This window comes from Phyllopteryx taeniolatus, chromosome 12, assembly GCF_024500385.1.
Source record: "Phyllopteryx taeniolatus isolate TA_2022b chromosome 12, UOR_Ptae_1.2, whole genome shotgun sequence".
Lineage (NCBI taxonomy): Eukaryota > Metazoa > Chordata > Actinopteri > Syngnathiformes > Syngnathidae > Phyllopteryx > Phyllopteryx taeniolatus.
Window position 1 is genome coordinate 2,839,963 of NC_084513.1, and position 23,357 is coordinate 2,863,319.

At 42.6% G+C, this 23,357-nt stretch overlaps 2 protein-coding genes across 7 annotated transcripts in view; one reads left to right on the plus strand and one right to left on the minus strand.

Annotated features, from left to right (window-relative positions):
- Positions 1-6,965, plus strand: part of armc8 (armadillo repeat containing 8) — a 36,597-nt gene extending 29,632 nt beyond the window's left edge. For 3 of the 5 annotated variants that reach the window (XM_061792876.1, XM_061792875.1, XM_061792878.1), the window contains exons 20-22: positions 633-705; positions 5,644-5,737; positions 5,818-6,941. In XM_061792876.1, the coding sequence (XP_061648860.1) occupies positions 633-705; positions 5,644-5,737; positions 5,818-5,851 (201 nt within the window). In that variant the 3' untranslated portion in view covers positions 5,852-6,941. Of the gene's footprint in view, positions 1-632; positions 706-5,643; positions 5,738-5,817 lie in introns of all 5 variants that reach the window. The other 2 variants (XM_061792877.1, XM_061792874.1) reach the window with 2 other exon arrangements.
- Positions 6,966-11,450: 4,485 nt separating this feature from the next.
- Positions 11,451-23,357, minus strand: part of kcnh3 (potassium voltage-gated channel, subfamily H (eag-related), member 3) — a 152,045-nt gene continuing 140,138 nt past the window's right edge. For both annotated transcript variants that reach the window (XM_061792815.1, XM_061792814.1), the window contains 3 exons: positions 19,663-19,763; positions 19,507-19,559; positions 11,451-17,759 (listed from right to left, as the gene is read on the minus strand). In XM_061792815.1, coding sequence (XP_061648799.1) covers positions 16,845-17,759; positions 19,507-19,559; positions 19,663-19,763 — 1,069 coding nt within the window. In that variant the 3' untranslated portion in view covers positions 11,451-16,844. The remainder of the gene's footprint in view (positions 17,760-19,506; positions 19,560-19,662; positions 19,764-23,357) is intronic.

The following is a 23,357-nucleotide window of genomic DNA, read 5'->3' on the forward strand; positions in this document are numbered from 1 at the left end:
GAAAGTTAGAGTAAGCATGTCATTAATGGTATTTATTAAAGTAATTGCAAAATAAAATAATTTAATTCCAGTAAATTAGCACCCATTATTTATGTCATGTTGTAATGTTGATTTGGCCTAAACTTATGTCAGTGGCCAATCCTTGAATGCCCCCTAGAGGTCATTGATGTTTTCACTTTTGTCTAAAATGCTAGAGAATAATTTTGAACTGGGATGGGCTCCAGCACACTCGTGACCCTAATGAGGATAAGCGGTACAGAAAATGGATGGATGGATGTATACAGTACTCGGTATACAGTACACGAGTATATACAATAAATGAACAAGTCATACAGTACACAAGTATATACAATAAATGAACAAGTCATGTAAATGGACACATTACTCCACCTTATCGTTTTTTTTAAAACTTGCTGATCGGTGATCGGTCGGCCCCAAAAATCCTGATCGTGTAAAGCCTACTCGTGTATTATACAGGTAGATATGGCTACCAAAATGTCATCTTTCTGTGTGAAACTGGGCTGATTTTCCAATGAGAAAAGGCCTTTACACCTCATGCTCTGGTCCTAATGATAATTTATTGTCCGACTCAGTTGAACATTTTAAACGTCTAACATATTTCTAACCCTCAGGGTCACTCCAACGTGAAACTGCAACTCGCCGCCACCTTCTGCATCTCTAACCTCATCTGGAACGAGGAAGACGGTAAAACAGCACACGCCGCAGGCAGCCTGTTGGGATCAATCAATAATCAAAGTATTTGTTTGAATTTTGTTGAATTTGCACAAAATGAAGTGTGCAAAATATCAGAAAAACATACATAGTGATAGAGGGGGTCTTTGGTTTACGACATACAGTAGATGTCTACACGTCTTCTGTTCAAATCCCAGGTTTTTTGTGATATAAAAAAATGAGACCGAGATCCATCCATCCTTACTAGGGTCGCGGGTGTGCTGAGTCTATCCCAGATGACTTTGGGCGAGAGGCGGTGTACACCCTGAACTGGTCGTCAGCCAATCACAGGGCCAAATAGAAAAACAAACATTCACCAATGGGCAATTTTGTCTTCAATTAACTCATTCACTGCCAGCCTTCCCAGTTAACATGGATATTTGACATCTAAAGCCGTCAATGGCAGTGAATGTGTTAACCAAGTACCTGGAGCAAACCCATGCAAGCGCGGGAAGAAGATGCAATCTTCCCACAGCAAGGCCGGAGCCCGGGTTTGAACCCATGACCCCAGAAGTGTGCACCCATGTATAATGCGCACCCTCAAAGGTGACCTCAAAATTCTGGAAAACCCTTCTACCTATGTGTAATGCATTTTTACGATTCATGATTTTGCTTCTACCCATATGATCAAAACATGAAATATCTGTGTTTTGTTAGTTTTTTTAAAAGACGATTATTATTATTATATAATATTATTATTATTATGAAGTTAAGCACTTTATTTGAAGACGTAATACTTTTTTAAATTGACTTGCTCATATTTTGAAATTCACAGGCCTACTTTTATTTATTAAATTAGAAAACACACAGTTGTGCTCATATGTTTAATTGTCCAGGCAGAATTTGTAAGATGGGTACAATTCTTTAAAGAAAACATGGACCAGGCGAAACACATTCAATTTTATTTGAATGGGATTCAAATTAAACGGTCAAGGATTTCAGAAAAGCGGCGGCACGGTGAACAACTGGTTAGAGCGTCAGCCTCACAGGTCTGAGGAGTGGGGTTCAATCCCCGGTCCCGCCTGTGTGGAGTTTGCATGTTCTCCCCGTGCCTGCATGGGTTTTCTCCGGGCACTCCGGTTTCCTCCCACATCCCAAAAACATGCATTGTAGGGTAATTGACAACTTTAAATTGCCCATAGGTGTGAATGTGAGTGCGAATGGTTGTTTGTTTGTATGTGCACTGCGATTGACTGGCAACCAGTTCAGGGTGTACCCCGCCTCCTGCCCAATGATAGCTGGGATAGGCTCCAGCACGCCCGCGACCCTAGTGAGGAGAAGCGGCTCAGAAAATGGATGGATGGATGGATTTCAGAAAATCATTATCATTAAAAAAAAAAACATAACCACAAAAAAAATTAATGATGATGTTGTTCAGTCATCAGTTGTATTTGGGGGGGGGAAAAAAAACAAAAAACACAAATTCTGTCAGGATATTTAAATTTATGAGCAAAACTGTACATATATGCAGTCTTACGTACCCATGTCATATTGGAATGAAAGTGTAGGCTACACCTTTTTTATAACCATTAGGTGGTGGTGGCATATTAGAATGAAAGGGTACACCTTTCTCATAACCTCTAGGTGGCGGTGGCATTTTGGAATGAAAGTGTACAGCTTTTTCATAACCAGTAAATGGCAGCATACATTTATAAAATCTGAAAGTTTTTTTTCCATTTGCCACTATACCTATGTATAATGCACACTATTTTTTTGGGGGGGGGGATGTGCATTATACACGAGAAATTACAGAACTTCAAAGTTCAGTTCTTTGTTCCAAAAATTAACTACCGTATTTTCACAACCATAAGGCGCACTTAAAAGTCTTAAATTTTCTCCAAAATGGACAGGGCGCCTTATAATATGCACAGAGTTCCAAAATCTGTAAATGATGTTGTGTGACTTTAATGAGCGCTCCGCTTGACTGACTGGGAGCATTTCCTGCCGACACGCTGCTTATATAGAGGACGGCGGACGTGACTGAGGACAGCATGCGGACGTAAAGGGGGAAGGGTGCGCGAGACAGAGGATGCTAAAGACACGCCCCGAGTAGGTATATAGCGCCGGTATGTGCATTGTGCAAAACATCGGTTTTGGCTAAGGGACACGCTTACGAAGCACAATTTACACTGCAAGCTATTAATTACGCGAAGGAACATGGGAATCGAGCAGCCGCGAGAGAATTCAAGATCAACGAATCCATGGTTCGCAAGTGGAGGAAGCAGGAAAACGAGCTTCGCCAAGTCAAGAAGACGAGGCTGAGTTTCCGCGGAAACAAGGCGAGCTGGATTAATGAGCAAAGAACAGCCGGGAGAAGCGTCTCTACAGTCACCATTCGACTGAGGGCAATAACGGTTACAGAAGAAATGGTAATCGAACATTTTCAAGGAGGTCCGTCTTGGTGCTTTCGTTTTATGAAACGGCGGCACTGATCATCCGGGGAAGGACTACCGTGGCGCAGCAACTTCCGGCGGATTACAAAAAGCTGGCCATTTTCCGCTCCTATTGCAGTAAAAAGATTGCCGACAAACACATCCAGCCCAACGACATCATCAACATGGACTAGGTGCCGCTCACTTTTGTCATCCCGGTGAACCACACTGTAGAGAAGAAGGGGACCACCACGGTAGCGATACGCACAACGGGGCACGAGAAGTAGGGTTTTAATGTTGTGCTTGGTTGCCATGGTAATGGACAGAAACTGCCACCTATGGTGATTTTTAAGAGAAAGACGCTGCCTAAAGAAAAGTTTCCAGACGAAGACATCGCTAAGGCCAATCAAAAGGGCTGGATGGATGAGGAGAAAAGGAGAGAGTGGCTGAGTGAGGTGTACGGAAAGAGACCAGATGGTTTTTTTTCCACGCGTCACCGTCGTCCCTGTTGATCTGTGACTCCATGCGCGTCCATCTCACAGCCACTGTGAAAAACCAAGTGCAACTCAGACTGCGTGCATTAATGAAGTTAGTTGGGTGAGTGTGAAACAATAAAATATAAAAAATATATGTCGATGCAACATTGAGCGAGGTAACAAGTTAAACAGTGGGTTGCACTCTTGCACTGATGGTTTTTAGCATTTATTTTAGTCTTTAAGCCAAAGTAAGAGCCGATACTCCATGCCTTAGGCTTTACTGATACTGGAAAGAAAGTAGAAACAGTCTCATTACAAGGTTAACAATGAGCTAAAACTTCACCAAAGGTCAAACTAGCAACTTTACATCACAATTGAATTGGGACAAATTTCAACTAAACGTCTCACAGTATCACAGACACTTACCTTGTGCCTCATCTGTGATGAGGAAAAGGAATCAACAATTTACAGAGCATTTTGGTTCCATTCATTACTCTTTTTTCATGCCGTCTCGTTTTACTTTTGTCTTCACCGGTGCTGTGTGAAGTTACCTTTCATGCCAAAATGCTGAGAATACATATTTCAGCCGCTGTACATGACTTAAGGTTCTTACTGTTTTGCGATTTATTTATTTATTGTTTCCCCCCCATGAGCCTTCAATACATTTATGGGATGTGTAGTTTCACTGTCAAGATTCCCACCATTACCAAACTTAAATAATTGCATAAAAAAAAAAAACAACTGAATTTTAAAACCACAACTTTAATTTGCGTTGTTTAAATGGAAACTTTGCATCAAAAAACTGAATCTGAATAGTATAGTTTGAAGTTGAATTTGTTAGCTTGGAACTGAAGTCCAGTAAACTTGAAAGTGAATGTAAGATTGTTTTATCCGCAATGACAATTCTCATGATATATTTTCACATTCAGTTTGATCATTTCAGATTCACTTCACTTTGATGTTTCCCACAAAGACAGATCTGTTAAAGTTAAAGGTTAGAGGGATGACATTTGGCCACACAGTTTTGAACAAGTTAAACTTTAAAACCATGGTACATTTTTTACGTTATTAGAAATAAGAGATACAAATTGACTATACCCTATTATCCCATTCTATGGCACCATTGACTCCCATTCTAAATCACATTTTTCAGTATACTGTAAACCTGATTTGCTTTAATGCTTTTCCTATAAATACTGACTGAATCCAAGGATTGCAGCACCCTTTTTATCTCTTTCTGACCATACGATACATTCCATAAAAGTTAAGGAAAGGTGGTATGAAGGTTCAAATACTGTAGCTGGTTAGAAGATTTTACTTTCCGGAAAGTCCATATGTCACGTGCTCAAAAACGAAGGCACCGATTGGCCCAAGAGGAGATCTGTGTATTGCCGATCGATTGCTATTCCTACAGTCCGCGGATGTTTTGTCACAGCTAATTCGAAATTGAATTTGTTGAACTGAATCTGAAATGATCAAACTGCATTTGAAAATATCCACCCATCCATCCATTTTCTGTACCCCTCATCCTCACTAGGGTCACGGGCGGGCGTGGCGTGCTGGAGCCTATCCTAGCTATCTTCGGGCGAGAGGCGGGGTACACACTGAACTGGTCGCCAGCCAATCGCAGGGCACATATAAACAACCAACCATTCGCACTCACATACACACCTAAATTCAATCTGAAATATACTATTCAGATTCAGTTTTTAAATGCAATGTTCCAAATGAAACAATACCAATTCAAGTATGTTTTTCACATGCAGTATTTTAATGCAATTATTCAAACGTAGAAATTCAAATATAAATGATTAAAATTCAGTTCCTGCTGGCACATATTTCAGTCCATACGGAACAGCTTCAGTGTACACAAATTTGTCACACCTGTACAAAAGAATAGCATTGTGAATATTTGCATTTTTGCCTATTTTGGGTCTCTTTAAGGAAAGGCATCAAACTTCAGAGGAAAAGAATGACATTTTGGGTTATTTTTGAATTTTTATTGCTGTCATATTTGACCCAAGCACTATGGAAATGTTTTCCCCTCCTCTGTGTGTTGTCAGGTTCTCAGGAGCGCCAGGACAAGCTGAGGGAGTTGGGCTTCGTGGACATGTTGCACAAACTCTCGCAGGCCTGCGACGCCAACCTCAGCGACAGGTGAACCTCAGCCTGCCTCCCAACCCTCTTCATCACAATAAAACAAAGAAAACAACAAATGCACTCTGGTGTCCCTACAGGGCCAAGACGGCCATGCAGCAGTACCTGGCATGACCACAGGCGGGTGTCACAAGCATCACTCGGGGAAGACACCTGCTGTTTTTGTTTGGTGTACAGCTGAAGTTTTTTGAGTTGCACAAAGACACCTTTCTTCCCCCCCCCCCCCCCCCCCCCCATTCTTTCTTTCATTCTTGTAACGACACGGCTTCCCTTGACGGCTTGGAGATATCATTATTTTTTGTGGAGCCTTTTGGTGTGACATCTGTTTGTCATGGACTCGACTTGTTGAGGAAACTGGATGACAAGATTTTTTTTTTTTTTTTTTAAAGAGGGTGCTTTCCTTCTTTTTCTCCAAGACAAAAGACAAAGGGAAAGGAAACAGACAACTATTTTGAAATGTGGATGTTTTCATTCCTGTGTATACATACCTCGTGAATATATATATATATATATATATATATATATATATATATATATATAAAATATGAACATATAAATATCTATTTTTGGAATGTTATTTTCCCCCGTTTTACCCCGTGTTGTTTTAAGACATGTTTAGAAATAAATTAGTTGTTTGTCTTCAGTCTGCCTATTGAAGCAAATGTTTCGTCACGCACTCAGCCCTGTGGCATCCTGACTCCTCTTTTCTATTTGTGTTTAACTTTTTAATAAACGTACTTTTGTACGTATTCCCAGAAAATGAACTAATTGAGAATCCCCCCCCCCCCCTTTGTAAACAGTAAATTGCATCACAGGATAAGAGCATTATGTGTCATGTATTCTCAATCATGTTTTAAGTTTTCCTTTTTTTTTTTTTTTTTTTCCCCTTCCCTGAAGTGTTCACTGACATCTCACTAATGCTCTGATGGGATGAATGTTCTCCCAAAAAATATATGCAGTCCCTGCAAAGGAGCTAATGTGTGCTGCTTCTTTATTTTTCTGGTAAGTCAGTCTGAAATAAAACAAAATGTGATTAAAGTGTAGACTTTTAGATTGGAATTAAAAAGTTTCATAAAAAAAAAAACAATATTGAGAATTTATCATTACCAATGAGTGACTTGATGGTATGGTTGGGCATCGTTTGAATTTGAGCATTTCCTGTTCCTTATTTCGATTCCGGTTCCAAACGATTCTCAATTCTGATTCTTTTCGGGGCCTGGGTCAAAAATTTTTTGCGTGCTTTAAATAAACGGTGTCCAAATTATGAACATCCATTTTCTTAGCAGGCCGCAGCATAGACCAAAATGAACATTTTACTCGGGGTTCAGGCAATGTGTGTGCAACTAACACAGTTGACTTAATATTAATTAATTTTTCAGCTAAAAGTTAAATAACGCATTGTTAAAATTATTTTGTACTGTTTTATCACGTCAAATGGTTTATATGTGCAAGTTCTAACTTTAACTTCCTGTTTTAAGCTCGTAGCCTTTTATTTGGAAGGGTACGCACCGGAACTCAGCATTTTGTTTTTTAATGCATGGAACCAAAAGCTATAAATAGTTGATTCATTTCCTTACCCACCAATGAGGCACAAGGTTAGTGTTTGTGGTACTGTGAGGCGTTTGTGAATTTTGTCCCAATTCATTGTGATGTAAAGTTGCTACGGTGAAGTTTAGCTCAATGTTAAGCTTTTTTGCACAATATAATCTCATTCCATCTCATGCACTGAAGCGACTGGTCATTAATTTTAACAAAGTTAAGACACATTTTTGTTCGCCGCCGTTAGGCACAAGCGCGTCTTTGTGAGCGTTCTTTGTTGGTTTTTGCCGCTTCTTCTTTGGGGCCGGAGGACTCGGCATCGAAACTGGGAACCGGGAGAAATGGAACGTTAGTCCCGGTTCCAATTGATTCTCGATGCCCAACCCTACTTGATGTGGTAGTACAGGGGTCACCAACCTTTTTGAAACTGAGGGCAACCAGTTTAATACAAACTTCTGAAATAACCTTTGCTCATATTAGATTTATAACTAAATGTTAGTAATAATTTGATTTATCTATGTGAAGACTGATCATGCTAATGATTTCTCAATAATTATCAACAATTGAACAAGATAGGAAAACAATATTGATATGCAACACTTTATAAATCTCTGCAAGTGAGCTCCATGTTGGTTGATCTGTGGTGTCGTGGTTCATTTGGCTGACTTTCATGCAGGCAGCATGGGTTCAGTACACGGTGACGAAGTAAACCTGAGTAATGACTAGTTGTCTGTCTTTGTGTACCCTGGGATTGACTAGCAGCAAGTCCAAGGAATAGTCTGCCTTTCACCTAAAGTAGGCTCCAACTCCCAAAAACCCTGTACAGTATCAGTGATGGACATTTTTGAATGACCACCATTTTGTGTATAATACCTCAATTTTCTGGAAAGAAATGGATGAAGACCCTAAATGTAAAGCAACTCGGGAATTTTTGAAGGTAAATAAATTCAATATTCTCTCGCCTGGTCAGTGGCCTGATCTCAAACCAATAGAGAATGCTTTTCACTTACTGAAATCACCAAGACCCACAAACAAGCAACAACTGAAGGCCTGACAAAGCATCTCTTTTCTCTGTTCAAATTCAGTTTAATGCCGCACACCTGATAGGATAGAAGAATACTGACTCTAAGCATAACTGTCTTTCAGACTTTTTGAAAGCAAATAAATGTACCCTTTGTCAATGCCCTAGTCAGTCCAATCTCAAGCGAGTAGATCATGTTTTTCTATTACTGAAGACTATTGAAGGCATCAAGACCCACATACAATCATCAACTAAAAGCCTGGAAAATCATCTCTGCTCACATCACATCCAATCTTCTGCTTTTCCTTTCGGCTTGTCCCGTTAGGGGTTGCCACAGCATGTCATCCTTTTCCATGTAAGCCTATCTCCTGCATCCAACTCTCTTAACACCAACTGCCCTCATGAGGGGAGGAAGTGGAGCAGCTGGAGCTGTGGTGCGGCCGACAACCTGGAGCTGAACGTGCTCAAGATGGAAGAGATGATCGTGGACAGGAAGCATCCTTCGCCACAGCTGCCCCTCACGCTGTCCAACTGCCCTGTGTCAACCGTCGAGACCTTCAAGTTCCTGGGAATTACAGTCTCTCAGGACCAGAAGTGGGAGACCAACATCAACTCCGTCTTTAAAAAGGCCAACTTCCTGCGGCTTCTGAAGAAGCAAGGCCTGCCACAGGAGCTGTTGAGGAAGTTCTACACAGCAGTCATTGAATCACTCCTGTGTTCATCCATCACAGTCTGGTTTGGTGCTGCCACAAAAAAGGACAAACTCCGACTGTAACGGACAATCTGGACTGCCGGAAAAATCGGCGGTACCCCCCCCTAGCCACCCTTGAGAACTTGCACGCTGCCAGAACTGAGACAAGTGCATGCAAAATCCTCTTGGACCCTCCACATCCTGGTCATCACCTCTTCCAGCTCCTTCGCTCAGGTAGGCGCTATCGAACAATGCAAAGTAAAACTAGTAGACATCCCAACAGCTTTTTCCCTCTTACCTTTAAATTGTTGGAGGCTAAATGACTCGTCGTAGTGTGTTTTTATGTTTGTATGTCTCAAAAGTATTTATTGTCAAAATGGCTGTCTATTGTCGTACTAGAGGGGCTCCAACTAGCGCAGACAAATTCCTTGTGTGTTTTTGACATACTATACTTGGCAAACAAAGAGGATTCTGATTCTGATTCTTTGGTCTTCCTTGAGCTCTCTTGCCTGGCAGCTCCATCCACATCATCCTTCTATCAATATACTCACTATCTCTCCTCTGGTACAGTTTCTCTCTAGGTACTCTGTCATAGGCTTTCTCCAGCTCTACAGACACAATGTGTTTGGACTGGTGACCGGATGTGAGGGACCACTGAGGGGATGCCTTGGGAACCTGTCTATTCCCTAAGGTCGTAAATCATTTCCCTGGGCTTTCCGGTTCGACTTCTGGCTGGGGGATTTCCAGTTTGATACCGTTTCCGGTATGACTTCCAGTTGGGGGGATTTCCGGCCCCATTTCCGGAGACGTCACTTCCGACGACGTCAACACTTCCGGACGAAGGTCGTAAACATCATCACCTGTCAAATTTTCACATAAAGTAGATTCTACCACTCTCTTTTATTCCTGTCTGGCCAACATGTATAGATCTGTTTCTCCTTCTTTAGTATCCAACCTGGCATACATGTCTTCATAGGCCTCTTGTTTGGAGGCAATTTAGGGTTCAGTTTCTTGCACAAGTACACTTCGACAGCAGACAGTCAGCCCCAGGATTTGAATCGGTCAGGTGACAAGTAAGTGGCATGAGGCTGTTTTTCACTTGCTGAAGGCTCATACACCCACATATAAGCTGCAAATGAAGACTCCTGTACTCCGTGTTCCCATTCAGTCAAATGCTACAAACCTGATAGGACAGAAGGACAAAGACTAAACAGATTGTAAGTGACATTTTGATGGCAAATATGGACTTCTTCTGTCTGATATCAAGCCAAAAGATCATGCTTTTCTCCTGCTGGAGACATTGAAGGCATCAAGACCCACAAGCAAGCAGCAAGTAAAGACCTGGCCAAGCAGCTTCTTCTCTGCTCACGTTTAATTAAATATTCAAAACTGAGTGCCGGGCATTGATGGACAATTATGACATTTAATTTCATTTTTGTCATTCTTCTGTGCTTTACTGGAGTTTCAGGCGTTAATTGATGCGGGAGCTCACATACAATATGGAGCACCATATCTGAGTGTCGGATGCTGAGGGACAGCTAAGTCATTTAAAAAAAAAAAGGTCTGCAACCTCTTATTCCATGTTTCATGTACCATCACCCACTGTCTGTTTTGTATGGCTATGCATTTTCTTTCCTTGATTGGCTGATCATGCTCCACCATAGTGTGGTTCCTAGTTGACCTGCTAAACAGTTGTCGTACTGCATGTTCTCGTCTCTCAGTTCTAATCTCCCTATGACACTAACCTCTCTCTTCCCCCTCCCAGTAATAATGGAAGGTGCCAGTGCTTCTGGAGGTGCAGCCAAAAACTGCACCTCTCTCTTTGTCGCTCTTACTGTCGCTCTCCTTCGTCTAGGTAGACGGCCGCCCCACTCTGAGTCTTTGGTCTGGCTGAGGTTTCCTCCCAAGAGGGAGTTTTTCCTTGCCTCCGTCACCTCGTGCTCGCTCGTGGGGTTCAGTTGGATTTTCAATAAGTGAGGTGTGTGGTTTTAGACCTGCTCCGTGTGTAAATACCCCTGAGACAACTCGTGTTGTGATTTGGCGCTATATAAATAAAATGTAATTGATAGGATAGATGGGAAAACGATCATAAATATCCTGTGAACGCAAGTTAAGACTATTTGAAGGCATAGAAATGGAATATTCCTCACTGGCTGAGTCGGTGGCCTGCTGGTCCAGCCAAGCATGCTTTTCACTTACTGAAGATGAAAGTGAAGGCAGTGAGACCTTCAAAAAGGCTGTTATTGAAATCGATAAAGTTCAAATTTCTGGTTTATAGTTGTCATCACATTTTTTTTATCATTGTCATCACTGGTACCCCCATGTTGTGATGACTTTTTTTCCTTTCTCCATGCAACTTTTGTATTGGACCGCATTAGATAGTGCAGGTGTACATAATGAAGTGTCCAGTGAGCGTAGCAGTGGTTCCCACAAACATCACAGGAGTCCACGATTATGCTTACAAAACGATGCTTCTTTATTGTCGTAAACCCTGCTGCCTATAACAGAGGTCTTTTCCCCTTTTCTTTTTCTTTTTTGAATAATAAAATACATGTTATACCTCCCACAGGGTTTATTGTCTGCACGCATCCCCCCTGTGCAGCTCCAAAGCAGGCACATTCCTCATGCAACAAAAGCTGTGACATGCATTGGATTCACAATGTTAGTCTTTTTTTTAAAAAACAAACATACCAACGATTTCGTCCCAATCCAAAGTGAGTTCCTTCTTGTCATCTTGTTGCGGAGTGTAAAAAAACAAACAAACAATGATATTTTACAAGTAACATGGTGCGACGTAACCAAATCAAACTTTTTACAATAAACCTCAGCCCCCTTCCTTCACTCACTTTTCAGGGATGCATCATGTGTAGTGTAGTTTTCCAGGCTGGTGTCTTGCACCAGCTTTGGCAAACAGAGTTTGAAGATGAACACTGTGTGTGCGCGTGCGTGTGCGTGTGTGTGCTACATTAGAGATTATCAACAAAAATAGTCCCTCCACAATTCCACATGACAAAAATATGTTTTGGGATAAAGGTGCAACGTTTAATCAGATGGCTTTTATTTTGTTTGTTTGTTCCAAATGCCTGCTCGGGATGTCAGGAGTGCTGACATGGAGGAGAAGGCACCGATGGTTGGATGGCTAAAGCTCTGGAGTGATGTGAAAGTTGTAAACAGTCCTGATCAACTGTGGCGATACTAAACGATAGAGTCCCACCACCATGACAAATTTCTATTTCCTATAAATGACAATTTTGTCTTTGGCACAAACAATGAAACTCCTTTTAAAACTCCAAACAGGGGGGACAAATATTTGTATCTGTTTAAACCCTGTTTGTTTCTTGATGGTGGGCAACCTGACTCGTGACATTAGATTTAGGCACATGGGTCAGAAATCCTTTAAAATCAATAGGCTACTTTTACAATTTCATGTGTAAGATCTCATCGAAAATCATTAGGGTTCTTCCTTAGACATACAGTAGAACCCTATTCCCTGAAAGTTTGAATATGGACAGTCAAAAATTAATCAAATATCCTTTAGAATAAATAGGTTTATTGGAGGGACGTTAGATGATAATCCCTGAACATTGTGCTGCCTCAACTTTGCATTTAAAATCAGCAGGGTTCTTCCGTTAGCTTTCTGAGCTACTGTATCTACTGTCAAATATCCTTTAAAATCGATAGGGTTATCGTGATGAGGCACAAAAAGTTCAGTTGAAAATTTGCCTTGTATCTCACTGAAAGGGACAATGTATGTTTTGTTCAAGCCTGCCGTTTTCCTGTCAGCCATTTTGGAAACAAAGTTATTTTTGGATGTCGTTCAGAAGCAGAGAGGTGTGTTTGAATTTCTTCCTTTGGCAGGGGAACCACCACTAACCATGTTCAAAAAGTTGCAAAATGTGTATGAAGACGCTACAGGCTACAGCCCAGTCAAAAAGTGGGTGTCCAGGATCAAAGGTGAAGAACCTGCTTTGAGGGACCACTGTGACAAGAAAAGGAGCGGCAGACCATCTTCGGTGGTTAATCCTGGGAATAGTGCTCGGCTCTTGTTCTTCATCTTTGATCATGGACACCCACTTTTTGATTGTGCTGTAGTCTACTGCAGCTTCTCTCTCTCTCTCTTCTTTCTCATTCTTTCTCTCCAAGAAATTCAATCTAAGCTCTCTGCTTCTGACGGGCAAGCAGCAATGACGTCATTTTCCCAATGGCTGACAGGAAGACGATACAGACTTCAACAAAACATTTCAGAAAATAAATCTTCAAACAAGGATTTAAACTACAAACCGTGAACATTTCTGAAAAAAACAAAAATCTATTATTAGCAGGTTAAATTACTTTTTGACTGCCCCTCGTATCAGGCCCCATTAAAAATTAACAGGGTTCTTCCGTCGATATCGAGCCATTTTCCCTGAAGGCTTGAAGATCAAGCAGCCTGACCTACATTATAAACTACGTGGGCTATCGTAGTTGAAATATCCTTCAAAATCATTCAAGTAGTTGTTGTTAGCTACTTCTTGTGTGAATTCAAACGGTACAGGATTCTCCCTAACTGTAGATACAGACCCATAGTTGAATGTTTGGAGATGAGCAATCGAACAATTGCAACCTGACCTTCGATATTAGCTGCCTGAGTTATGCCGGGTCAAATATTCATTAAAATCAATCGGGTTATTGTCAGAACATGAGAGAGTAATGAAAGTTGAGCTACCTCATTTGGTATCAGATACCATTCAAATCTAACAACGTTCTAAGAATCTTATCGTCGTATCATATCATAATCCCTAAAACTTGTAAAACAAACAGGACTCTTGTTTGAATGCAAATTCCTTATGGTTAAGTTTAAAAAGATGTGACTGTTATTAGTTCGTGTAAAGTTTGACTTTTTTTGTAGGATTGCATTGAGCCATTTCGTGCCAGCTCACGTTCAAAACCAACATGGTTCCTCCTTGGACATATGCTGAACAAAAATATAAACGCAACACTTTTGTCCACCAGAGCTGTTGCCCGTGAATTAAATGTTCATTTAGCTACCATAAGCTGTCTCCAAAGGCGTTTCAGACAATTTGGCACTACATCCTACCGGCCTCACAACCGCAGACCACGTGTAACCACACCAGCCCAGGACCTCCACATCCAGCATGTTCACCTCCAAGATCGTCTGAGACCAGCCACCTGGACAGCTGCACCAACAACCGGTTTGCATAACCAAACAATTTCTGCACAAACTGTCAGAAACCGTCTCAGGGAAGCTCATCTGCATGCTCGTCGTCCTCATCTGGGTCACGTCCTGACTGCAGTTCGTCGTCGTAACCGACTTGAGTTCCTGCCAATATCCGGCAACTTCGCACAGCCATTGAAGAGGAGTGGACCAACATTCCACAGGCCACAATCAACAACCTGATCAGCTCTATCCGAAGATGTGTTGCACTGCGTGGGGCAAATGGTGGTCACACCAGATACTGACTGGTTTTCTGACCCAGACCCCCACAATAAAGCAAAACTGCACATTTCAGAGTAGCCTTTTATTGTGGCCAGCCTAAGGCACACCTGTGCAATAGTCTTGCTGTCTAATCAACATCTTGATATGCCACACCTGTGAGGTGGGATGGATTATCTCGACAAATGAGAAATGCTCACTAACACAGATTTGTGGACAATATTTGAGGGAAATGGCCTTTGAAAGTTTTAAATCTTTGAGTCCAGCTCACGCAAAATGGGAGCAAGAACAAAAGTGTTGCGTTCATATTTTTGTTCGGTGTTGAACAAGAACTCCTGGAATTTGACAAATACTTTCAACTTGTGGGGCACTAACTGAGAAACTGACGTGGTGGAGCGCGCAACTGGGGCAATAACCAATGTGGTCCTGTTGCTTTTGAAGTGTAGCGGCGGGGAAAGAGCGACAACCATTCCACTGATGACGGTGACCCAATGAAAGCAAGTGTAGTACAAACGTAGTTGAAAAAATATCCACGCCGGGTCTAAAATTTGGAACTCAGCAAAATGAGAATTAGAAGTCAGGTAAACTCACCACGGAGTTTCTGCTACAGAAGCCGTAGAGATGGACCACTGTAAGACAGGGGTGTCCAAACTTTTTCTGTGAAGGGCCGTATATAGAAAAATCGAAGGATGCAAGGGTCACTTTGACATTCTCCCCCTTCATTTATTTAACACGCTAAAACCAATCCATCAGTTTAGGTAAAGATATGCAAAGTGTTTATATGTTATATACAGTGCTGTGCAAAAGTATCCGCCACCTTCTCGAATTCTTTGGTTTTTTTTGCACAGTTTCCCCACTTTAATATCATTAAACAAATGGACAGTAAATACTGTATCCGACAAGGATAACCCAAGTCAACAGAAAAATGCAGTTTTCAAATGGCAATTTTAGTTATTAAAGAAAAAAAAACAACTTTTCAAAGCTACCTGGCCATGTATGAAAAAATAATGCCCCCCCTAAACCGAATAACTGCTTGGGCCATCCTCAGCAGCAACAACTGAAATCAAGCATTTTCTATAACTGGCAATGAGTCTTTCACATCTCTGTGGAGATATTTTTGCCCACTCTTCCTTGCAGAATTGTTCGAATTCACCAACACTTGGAGGGTTTTCGAGTATGAACCACCTTTTGAAGGTCATTCCACAGATCAAATCAAATTCAAGTCCAGACTTTGACTAGGCCACTCCATAACCAAGCGACAGCGGGAATGTAATGCTAGTACGAGCACCGATACGGGAACTTCAAAGTGTACCAGAATGGCTTCGGCGAAACTCGAAAGGCAGAGGATGAGTCACATTTGAAACCTGGTCATCTCGCCAAACGTATAACAAGAATATGAAGAATTGAATTGACACCGGGGCCCCACGTTGAACTATTTGCCTCGAACATCGATGAAATTATATGTTGATATGATAGGATACACTCTTATAGCGTACTCATGCAAGTCGCTTATATTATACACGAGTATGTGTGTGTGTCTGTGCGTGTTTTCATCGCAAACAAAGACTGGACTACAAGTGACATTGGTTCACAGTTTGTACACGAGCACCTAAAACCAAAGAGTAAGTCATTTCATGTAGCCACGTGGTCATTTCGCTATTATCATCAGACTTGACGAATGAATAGCCAAGTGTCTGATATCATGTGAATTATTTTTTTTAGGAAGCCATCTCATCTTCACTTTAATAATAAACCCATGATTTAAAAACAGCATTTTATGCTTACTTGGGTTGTCTTTGTTTGTTTTGTTTGTTTGATGAGCCTAAACAAAGTGGGAAAATGATTCCCCCAAAAAGTTTGCGAAGAGAGAAAATCCTTTTCCCCAGCACTGTGTATATACTGTATTATATATATTCAAATTTTTTTAAACAGCCTGGCAGTGACGATAAAGCAAAAATTCATGCATTCTTTTGGATTTTTGGCTGGCCGACAGCTTTGTATGCTACAAGAACAGCACTGAGCAGCAGTCGAATCCCATTTCCCCCATTCAGAACCAAAACAAGAGCAAGCTGAGCTAAAATGACCTTGACATTGATCAGAAAGTGTAGCAAACAATCACCATTTGTGTGAAAAATGTGGAAGTGAGATGTATTCTTTTTCTCTTGTCGTTTTCCTTCCTTGCTACCCAGTGTAGAAAGTAAGAAGTACACTGCAGGAAAATGACATGGGTCATGTCAGTTGTTACTTTTACCCATTATATGCTGCGGGTATGGGACCCCGCGGCTGTAGTTTGGACACCCCATAAAACAATGTGTGCTGTTGTAGCTCCATCAGTTGACCGCTGGCAAGCGGTGCTCCTGACACCGGATTTCCCTGATCTTATCTCCTTTGGTCCCATTTTTTTTTCCTGTCCCGCTACCCCTCATACCGCCGGCTCATCGTCATCGATGAAACTGATGTGCTCCGAGGAGGCCCTCCCCTCTCCAGCCTTGGCCTGCCGTTCCTGCATCTCCATCTCCTGGAGGGCACCGTCGCCCGGCCCGGTCTGTCGGCAAAGGTGCGAGTTAGAAGCCCGAGCGAGGTAGCGTTCTCTGGGCTTTCTGCTCTGTGAGTCCAGAGATGAAGGCAGGGAGAAGAGGGAGGGCCCAGCGTCAACGACGAGGGACGCCAGCGGGACGGACGGGGACGGTCTCAAACAGTGGTCCCCTGGGGAGGATGCAAGAGACGCCGGCGCGGAGCAGTGTGGGGGCCACGGCGGGGGAGGTGTGTCCTGGGAGGGAGGCGGGGGGAGCAGGCTTCTTCGACTGACACAACTGTCCTGTCGGGATGGGTGGCAGGAGGAGAGGGATGAAGAGGAGGAGAGGGACATTGAGAAGGAGAGCGACGGTGACGGAGTGCCAGACGCCAGCGGGGGACGATCCTGCAGCGAGGACATAAATATACCAGAGGGGGCCAAGATCGGGGACCCCTCAAAAAGTCCTTCCTTTGGCAAGGGGAGATTGTTGCATGGGGTCAGTGAGGGATTAGGCCTTTGTGGTGAATGAGAAGTCGGGAGAAGGCATTGCGGCAGGTCAACACCCTCTACGTCCCCGCCATCCAACAGGGAATGAGTGTCCGGTCTCAGGAGGGAGCACGGCGTGACTGGAGCGGGCACTGTCGGGCCGGCGCTCGCCGACAGCCGGCTGGCGCTGCTGCTGGGAGGCGGGGTCAAATTTGGCACGGCGGCCACCAAGAGTGGCTGTGGCTGCGGCCCTCTATAGAGGAGGGGCTTGAGCAGGTGTGTCATTTCCTGAAGCTCCTGGCTGAGCTTGGACACCTGTCTGGAGAGGCTGTTCATCTGTGTGGTGAATGAGCAGATACATTGTCAGCTTATGATGCTAATGTATGCTAATCATTTACTACAGTCACATGTTAGAAATTATACAGTGGTACAGTGACTTACGACTTCCATTTAGTTTGTGACCAAGATCGTAACTAAATTTACACATACAGTGGTGCTTTAAGAATTTGTTCCGTGAACACACTTTCCCCATTGAAATGTATAGAAATGCCATCCATCCATTCTAGCGTTCGTCAAAAACATTTTGGGGACTTTTTGAATAAGAAAATATGGCTCTGTAATATTTTACTTTTACATATAATAGTAACAATTGAATAGAATGTAACGTATTAAACAGTTTGGGAATCATGCGCGACTTGGCCACTGGGGACGCTATAATGCAGTCATGCAGACAAACAAACAAGCGTTTCACAACTACTCTAAGTGACTCAGTAAGCTGCAGTAATATTAGTGTTTTTTTTCACAGAAGATAAAGGCTATATGCCTGTGAGGATTGTTGCTATTATCTTTCTACAGATGTTGCTGCACCGTTTGTGTTCAAATATATTATATTGTTTAAAGCTTTATAACACCGCCACATACGGTAGATGCTATTCATCAGACTGTCTATGGCGTTTCCTAAGGTGTGTTAGCATTACGCTAACGGACTTAGTCAAAGTTATGAGGTGGTTTTAAATACACAATGTATAATTCTCTTTCTTTGAAGCCTTCCACACACCGTGCGACGCGGCAAAACCCGGTTGAACTCTTGCACAGTTTGTGAGGTTGGACAACTATCAATCAGTCGGTAGAGGTGTCAAAAGTATTTATGTTCATTACTCAAGTAGAAGTATAGATATTAGGGTTTAAGAAGACTTCTGTAGAAGTTGAAGGTCCACTCTAGCGTTTTACTCAAGTAAAAGTGTAAAAGTAATGATTTCAAAACTACTTAATGTATAAAAGTAAAAGTAAGGCAAGGGGGAGGGGGAAATTTCCATTGAGTTTGCATTTATATGTGGAGATGGGAGGGGTATATTTCCTGCAATTTTCAGTCTGTTTTCATCTCGGTGAAGCACTTTGGGTTGCATTTTTTTTTTTTATGTATGAAAAGTGCAATACAAATACAATTGGATCGATTGAACGACTGAATGCGTCTGTGGGAGTTTTACCCCCGAGAAAATCCATGAGGTCAGATGTCACTGATCATGGATATTCTTCCACACCAACCACATCTAAGCATGCCTTGATGGACCTTGATTTGGAAAGCGTACTAACCCAAACTGTCCAAAAGAGTCCCCATACTTTGAACATACTGTACACTGTAGTGTAAAGGCAACTTCCCAGGTGCATTGCAGTTTTTGTAAGTTTTCTCCATTTTTTTTCTCAGTGGAAAACCACCATCCTCTTTTCTATGGTATCCATGGGAAAGCCGGTCCACTTTATGAATGATTTTTTCTTTTCCACTGCATAGAGAGCACACGTTCATAAAAATACTCATTGATGATTAAATCATAAGCTATCTTAGAGTTGCATCAGCAATCTGAAATGTTTCTGCCGAGTTGCTGGATGATGAAATACAAACTGAAGCAGCTTAACAAGTTGTTTTGAATGACTACAAATGATGCATATGCCCTTATATAATTACTTGTACCCCTCTCAGGGCTAAATGGTGAACTGTTGAAATGTTCTAGTATGCTTTGGACTAAACAAGAGTCTGGTAATGTACAAACCAACAGCAACATGGGTCAAAGCAATAACAGCTCACCTCCTCTGTCAACTTGTACACACTCTGCTTGATCTCGGAAGACTCCCGACTGCCTGCGCACAAACACACGCACACATACTGTTAAGAATGTGAAATCTCAATTCCTTGTCACTCAGACAAGACCTCACTTGGGTGGTTGTTTAGGTGGATTGTTACCTGGATATGGGGAGGGCGGGGCTGCAGGTGACATGCTGGGACTGAACTCAAACCTCTGGGATGACATGGAATTGTTCTCCGCTTCAATGCCGTCCACAAACCTATGCAGAAAAGTGCACAATAGGGTTTTATGATACTGCACGGACACATTGACATCGCTGCGCATGTGGGTGACCTCAATTTGAAGTCTGAGAAGTAGATTTTGTAAGGCCTGATTACATCTCTGCTGGTTCAGCTCACTGTGAATGAGCTCCTGATTACTGGCCAGAATTGTAATCTTGCTCAGTCAGTCAGGCCCTCTCTGGCTGTTTAACTGCTGCCTCCTCCAACTGGGCTACAAGGGAGGCATTTGCAGATTTGAAAAGGACACTTTCACACCCCACATCCACCCGGCTGCACCACCGACATCTGACTTTTGCGTTAACCATCCACAAACAGGATGTGAGACGCATCTTCAAACAACAAAAGACTAACAAAGCGACAGGCCCAGACCATGTGTCCCCATCCTGCTTCAAAGTCTGCGCGGACCAGCTCGCTCCAGTCTTCACACAGATCTTCAACAGATGTCTGGAACTGTGCGAAGTACCATCCTGTTTCAAACGCGCCACCATCATTCCAGTCCCCAAGAAAGCCACAATCTAAATCTAAATGACTACAGGCCCCCTGCTGGACCCCCTGCAGTTTGCCTACCGAGCGAACAGGTCTGCGGATGATGCAGTCAACATGGGACTGCACTTCATCCTAGAACACCTCGACAGTCCAGGGACCTACGCGAGGATCCTGTTCGTGGACTTCAGCTCAGTGCTCAACATCATCATCCCTGAACTCCTTTCCTCCAAGTTTCTCCAGCTCAGCGTCTCACCTGCCATCTGCCAGTGGATTTACAGCTTCCTGATGGGCAGGACACAGCAGGTGAGGCTGGGGGAGACCACCTCATCCACACGCAGCATCAGCACTGGGGCGCCCCAAAGTTGTGTCCTCTCTCCGCTGCTCTTCTCTCTCTACACGAATGACTGCACCTCAGCGCACCCGGCTGTCAAACTCCTGAAGTTTACAGATGACACCACTGTCATCGGCCTCATCAAAGACGGTGATGAGTCTGCATATCGACAGGAAGTGGAGCGGCTGGAGCTGTGGTGCGGCCGACACAACCTGGAGCTGAACACGCTCAAGACTGTAGAGATGATCGTGGACTTCAGGAGGCATCCTTCGCCACAGCTGCCCCTCACGTTGTCCAGCTGCCTTGTGTCGACCTTCAAGTTCCTGGGAATTACAGTCTCTCAGGATCTGAAGTCGGCGACCAACATCAACTCCGTCCTCAAAAAGGCCCAGCAGAGGATGTACTTCTTGCGGCTTCTGAGAAAGCACGGCCTGCCACGGGAGCTGCTGAGGCAGTTATATACAGCGGTCACCGAATCAGTCCTGTGTTCTTCCATCACAGTCTGGTTTGGTGATGCCACAAAAAAGGACAAACTCCGACTGCAATGGACAATCAAAACTGCTGAAAGGATTGTCAGTACACCCCTACCTACCCTTGAGGACTTGCAGGCTGCCAGTACTCAGACGAAAGCGTTCAAAATCCTCTCGGACCCTCCACATCCCGGTCACCGGCTCTTCCAGCTCCATCCCTCAGGTAGGCGCTACCGATCAATGCAAACTAAAACTAGCAGACGTTCCAACAGCTTCTTCCCTCTTGCAATCAACTTCTTAAAAAGCTAACCTACAATTCCATTGCAACATGCTGCCAATTTCAATTTTTTGTCTTGAGTTTGTTGTCACATTTCTGACGGTCCAATTATGTATTACTCTTGCACTCACTGTCGTAGCCTCGCCACGCTACACTATTTGCTTATCTGTTGTTGACCAATACTGACCACTCATGCCAGAGTAGCATCTGCACCACTTGCACACTGACTCAGGAGTATCTGCAACATTTGCACAATCAACATTGTCCCAGATTATCGCACTACTATTGACTTTAAACTGCATACACTCCTTGAAGTCTCGGCGCCCTTTGCACAATGGTCATTGCACCGGACTATTGCGAGATTAGTCATTCAAGATGCTCTAAGTGCTAGAGGACTCTATCTTTTTGCACAATTGTCAAAAAAAACAAAAAAACAAAAAAAGAGTACCGGCATTACCAGATAAGTAGCAACCATTTATTGCTCAGTGACTGTTTTTTTCTTTTTGTCAAGGTCTTTATGTCTCAAAAGTGTTCTCTGTCAATTGACTGTCTGTTGTCGTACTAGAGCGGCTCCAACTACTGGAGACAAATTCCTTGTGTGTTTTTTGGACTTTGGACTTGGCAAATAAAGAGGATTCTGATTCAGATTGTTGTCTTTCTTTCAGAATTTAGTGTCCATGGAGCTGGCTGCCAGACAAATTGAGGACATCACATTGTATCCAAAACATACAGTGCTAATCTAGCGGCTGATTCTTTTTTTTTTTTTTTTCATACGGCATTAATTCACAACAAAAGTTATCCCGCTGCATTTTATGTGTCATTGTACATATTATTTGCTCATTCTGATTGTTTTGCTGCAGTTATCCATTGTCACTATTAAAGTGCAACCAAACTCATATCCTTATTTTTTTTTTTTCTAGATACATTAAATATATTTACCGATAAGTGCTGAAAACGTGCAAAGAGTGAGAACAATATAGTTTTGAATTGTTGAGATATAGCTTGACTTTCTTCTGCTTTGGCCCGATTTTTGGGGCGGGGCTAAAAATGAGCCTAAACTAAAAAAAAATAAAATACATCTTTCCTGAAATGTAATGTGTTTGTGTAATGTGCACAACAGCGTTAGGGCCGTGAGCCTCACAGTTGCCATTTTTTTGGTCTGCTTTGTTGCACTTTAATAATAACAATAAGAACAAATAAATAAATACAAAATAATAGTCGTAGTGAAAAATGCAGTCAAAGAGGACCAAACACGTTTGTAACATGATGGTGTTGTGTCTCAATGCACTGGGTGAATGTTAAATGTTTATTTTTGTGTTGTATTTTCATCTTGTGATCAAAATTAAATTGGTTGACAGTGTACAGAACGCACTGCCCTAATGCAGGTTTACAGTACGAGTTGCTATAGCAACCAACCTGCCTCCTTCATTGCAGTGTGAGCAGTCACTCTGCGAAATGTGTATGCATGGTCGCATGGAAAGCTGTTTTTAGCATGTATTCGATATCCTTTATATCCAGCTTCAGGTCCATGTACTACAACCAACTTTGTCCTCACTACTAATAACAATAGTATAATAGTAAGTACTTTATTTACTTTTATTCATCTTAGCTTATATTTTGACTTCCTGCTTTTATATTCTTAGATCGGTTATTTATGTTTTGTTGATTACAGATTTCGTATTTTTAAACTTGTTATTTATGTTTTGATCATTGTAGCTTAACTGTTTTTAGTTTTTGGTATCATTCTTTCGCATTGCTTTTATTGATTAATATCGTTTCGTAATATTTTACTACTTTCAGTGTCCTCCTCAGAAGGAGCCATCTGCAATGGGCACTGGGGTGGGCCGTGGCCAGGTTCTCCCTCGTGGGGTCCCCGGTCGATGTGTGTGCAGGTACTTGATGCGCCGCTGCACTGGGGGGCGCCGTCCTGGGGGCCCCCCCGTGTCTGCAGCCTATGCTAGGGCCCTGCTGCAGAGGGCTCCTTATGATGGGGTTTCCTCACCTGGAT